Genomic DNA, 2,630 nt, shown 5'->3' with positions numbered 1-2,630 from the left:
GGGGGGGGGGGGGGGGTTTCCTGTTCGTGTGTGTGTTTGTGTGCGCAGCAGGAGCAGGGTGGAGCAGGAGGCGGGATGCGCCAATGGAAAAGACGCACCGCTCGTCTATTGGACCGGACGCGCAGTGGGCGCATGCAAGACGCGCCTACCGAAGCTTAAAGATTTTTTTTTTCCGGGACAGGAGACATGAGGTTCCCAGACACCTGTCAGGAGGACTATACATCCAAAAGCTGTATTTGAGGCGACTGGAGGCTGCGTGTTTGGCCATGGACGCGCTGTTATCGTTATTATAGCCTCTCGGTGTCCAAGAAGCGTAAAGTTATTCAGCTGCTTTTCTTGTTTTCCTTTGTGTTATTCTTCCTGTTTTGTTGTTTTTTTCATAAATATTTTTTTCAAGCCGCATGAGTTCGCCGCTGTTTTTAGGCCAGCTGGTCGGGGTTCCGTTAGAAATAATGCACCCCACCATGGAGAAAGACACGACTTACACCAAGATTTTTGTCGGCGGGTTGCCGTATCACACCAACGACGCTTCACTTCGGAAATATTTCGAGACTTTCGGGGACATCGACGAGGCGGTGGTAATCACAGACAAACAGACGGGCAAGTCCAGAGGATACGGCTTTGTGAGTTCATTTAAGTTGCTGTTTTCTGGTTGAATAAATGAGCGGGGGGGGGAAATANNGGGGGGGGGGGGGAGTGAAATATGGGCTTTAATTAAGGTTTTATCAGCCACTCTGACTTTAATTGGATAGTCAAAGGGGCTGAAAACACTCTACATCACGCCTGTTGCAGCCCTGTAATGAGTTTAAAGCGACTTTATCTTTATGGTTAATTGTATTTTTTTAACATTTTTTATCTCCTGGTTATCACAACGTCCTGCAGGGTTTTTTCTTCTGGGCCTTGGTGGCTGCACACACTGTCACTTTGTTCCAGCAGCAGACATGCTCAGTGGGTCTGGTGGTGGCAGTCACATGCTTCAAGCATGAGTAGCAGATTACTTCTTATAAGTGTGTCATCAATTATCTCTGCAGCCCCAAAGTACGAGTGAGCGCGCAGACAGACACACACACACACAGCATTAGTATGGCAGTGTGTTGAGTTTTAAGTGTGCAGTGTCAGGGGCAGACCCTGTTGCTGTGTGTGCAGGAACAAGCTAAGAGAGACAGACAGACAGACAGACAGACAGACAGAGAGAGGGTGATACACATGAGTTGGTAATAAGCTTCTGCATTTGTGGACAGATGTCTCTCTCTCTCTGAGACACAGAGAGAAGGGGGGGGGGGAGTCCTTGGTCACAGAGGTGTGACATGTCAGTTGGCTCTGCAAGATAAGGCTGCAGTAGTTTCATTTTGACTTCCTCCCATACAGCCCCCCCACCCCCACCCCCCCTTCCAGGATGGCTTTGGTTGTTTGCGTGAGTGACTGTGAGTTTGTGTGTAAAAGACAAAGAGATAAGAAGAGGGATTCGTGTGTCTTGGACTGAATGTGAATGGTATCTGCATCTCAGTAGTCAGTGGGCCTATCAGCAGAGGAAACCGGCGTGTGCTGTGTTGTTTTCTTCTGCTTTGGGACTGCACGATCATCTCATCCCTGACTTCCCATTAGCGATCTTAATTCCCTGCAGCAGCCTCTTGAACCCCGGCGATCTCAAACCATCCGCCACCTTTGTTTGCATAAGAGGCCAGAGTCTGATGCTTTGAAACGAAAGCAAGCATGGCAGTTTTACTTTCACTGTCCCAGTTATTGGTGATGGAGTTTTTTACCTCATATATTAAGTGTAGCTGCTCTGTGTGTGTCTTAACCTTCAGCACCTCTTCCCACTGCTATCTGCCCACTCCTCAACTCACTCCCTCAAGGTAGATTCCACTATCTCATCCTTGGCAGCCCTGTCTGAAAAAACAAATCTGCCTCCTACATAAGCTCCACTGGAAGCTTTAAAACCCACTGATTGCTGCCTTCATAAAGTGTCTCCTCACGCATTTAGCAAAAACATTGAGTCATTCATGGAGAGACAAGGACAGCAGCAACCTCAGGGCCGCCCAGCTCTGGGTCTGTTGCTTCATCTGGACACTCATGTTGGATTCACTCCATCCACATTGGATAGAGAAGCTTTCACATGCAATTTTGCAGCTTGAAGAGTTTAACCAGAGTGATATTAACCAGTGCAGTTCTGTGACTCTGTCAACAGGTGACCATGGTGGACAGAGGGGCAGCAGAGCGGGCGTGCAAAGACGCAAACCCCATCATCGACGGCAGGAAGGCAAACGTGAACCTGGCGTACCTCGGGGCAAAGCCTCGCAGCTCGCAGACAAGTAAGTGTGCTAGATTACTTCTAAACACACCGGATCATACCAGTAGGGTTTATTTTAGCCTCCTAGCTACAAATCCTGTTGTTAGCTTAAATTCTGCATGTTCTTTATCGTCAACAAATCCTGTAAAAAAAGACCAAAACCAAGAAGGTGTTAGTTAGTCTCCCAAGGCCATTGGTTCATACTGAAGATGTAAATCTTTAAAAACAGGTCACAAATAAATAGTTTTACTTTTTTTTAAAGACCAGTATGTAGGATTTAGTGGCGTCTAGCGGTGAAGTTCCTGACTGCAACTAACTGAACACCGCTTGCGTCTGTATT

At 47.5% G+C, this 2,630-nt stretch overlaps 1 protein-coding gene across 1 annotated transcript in view; it reads left to right on the top strand.

The window, feature by feature from the left end:
- Positions 1-54: 54 nt before the first annotated feature.
- rbm38 (RNA binding motif protein 38) overlaps positions 55-2,630 on the top strand; it is a 4,935-nt gene continuing 2,359 nt past the window's right edge. The window contains exons 1-2 of the mRNA XM_035657064.1: positions 55-623; positions 2,189-2,312. Coding sequence (XP_035512957.1) covers positions 402-623; positions 2,189-2,312 — 346 coding nt within the window. The 5' untranslated portion in view covers positions 55-401. The remainder of the gene's footprint in view (positions 624-2,188; positions 2,313-2,630) is intronic.

This window comes from Morone saxatilis, unplaced genomic scaffold (assembly GCF_004916995.1).
Source record: "Morone saxatilis isolate NCDOM2014 unplaced genomic scaffold, NCSU_SB_2.0 Contig15, whole genome shotgun sequence".
NCBI classification, from domain to species: domain Eukaryota; kingdom Metazoa; phylum Chordata; class Actinopteri; family Moronidae; genus Morone; species Morone saxatilis.
Note: the sequence above shows the minus strand (reverse complement) of the source record. Positions and strands in the feature narration are given on the sequence as shown.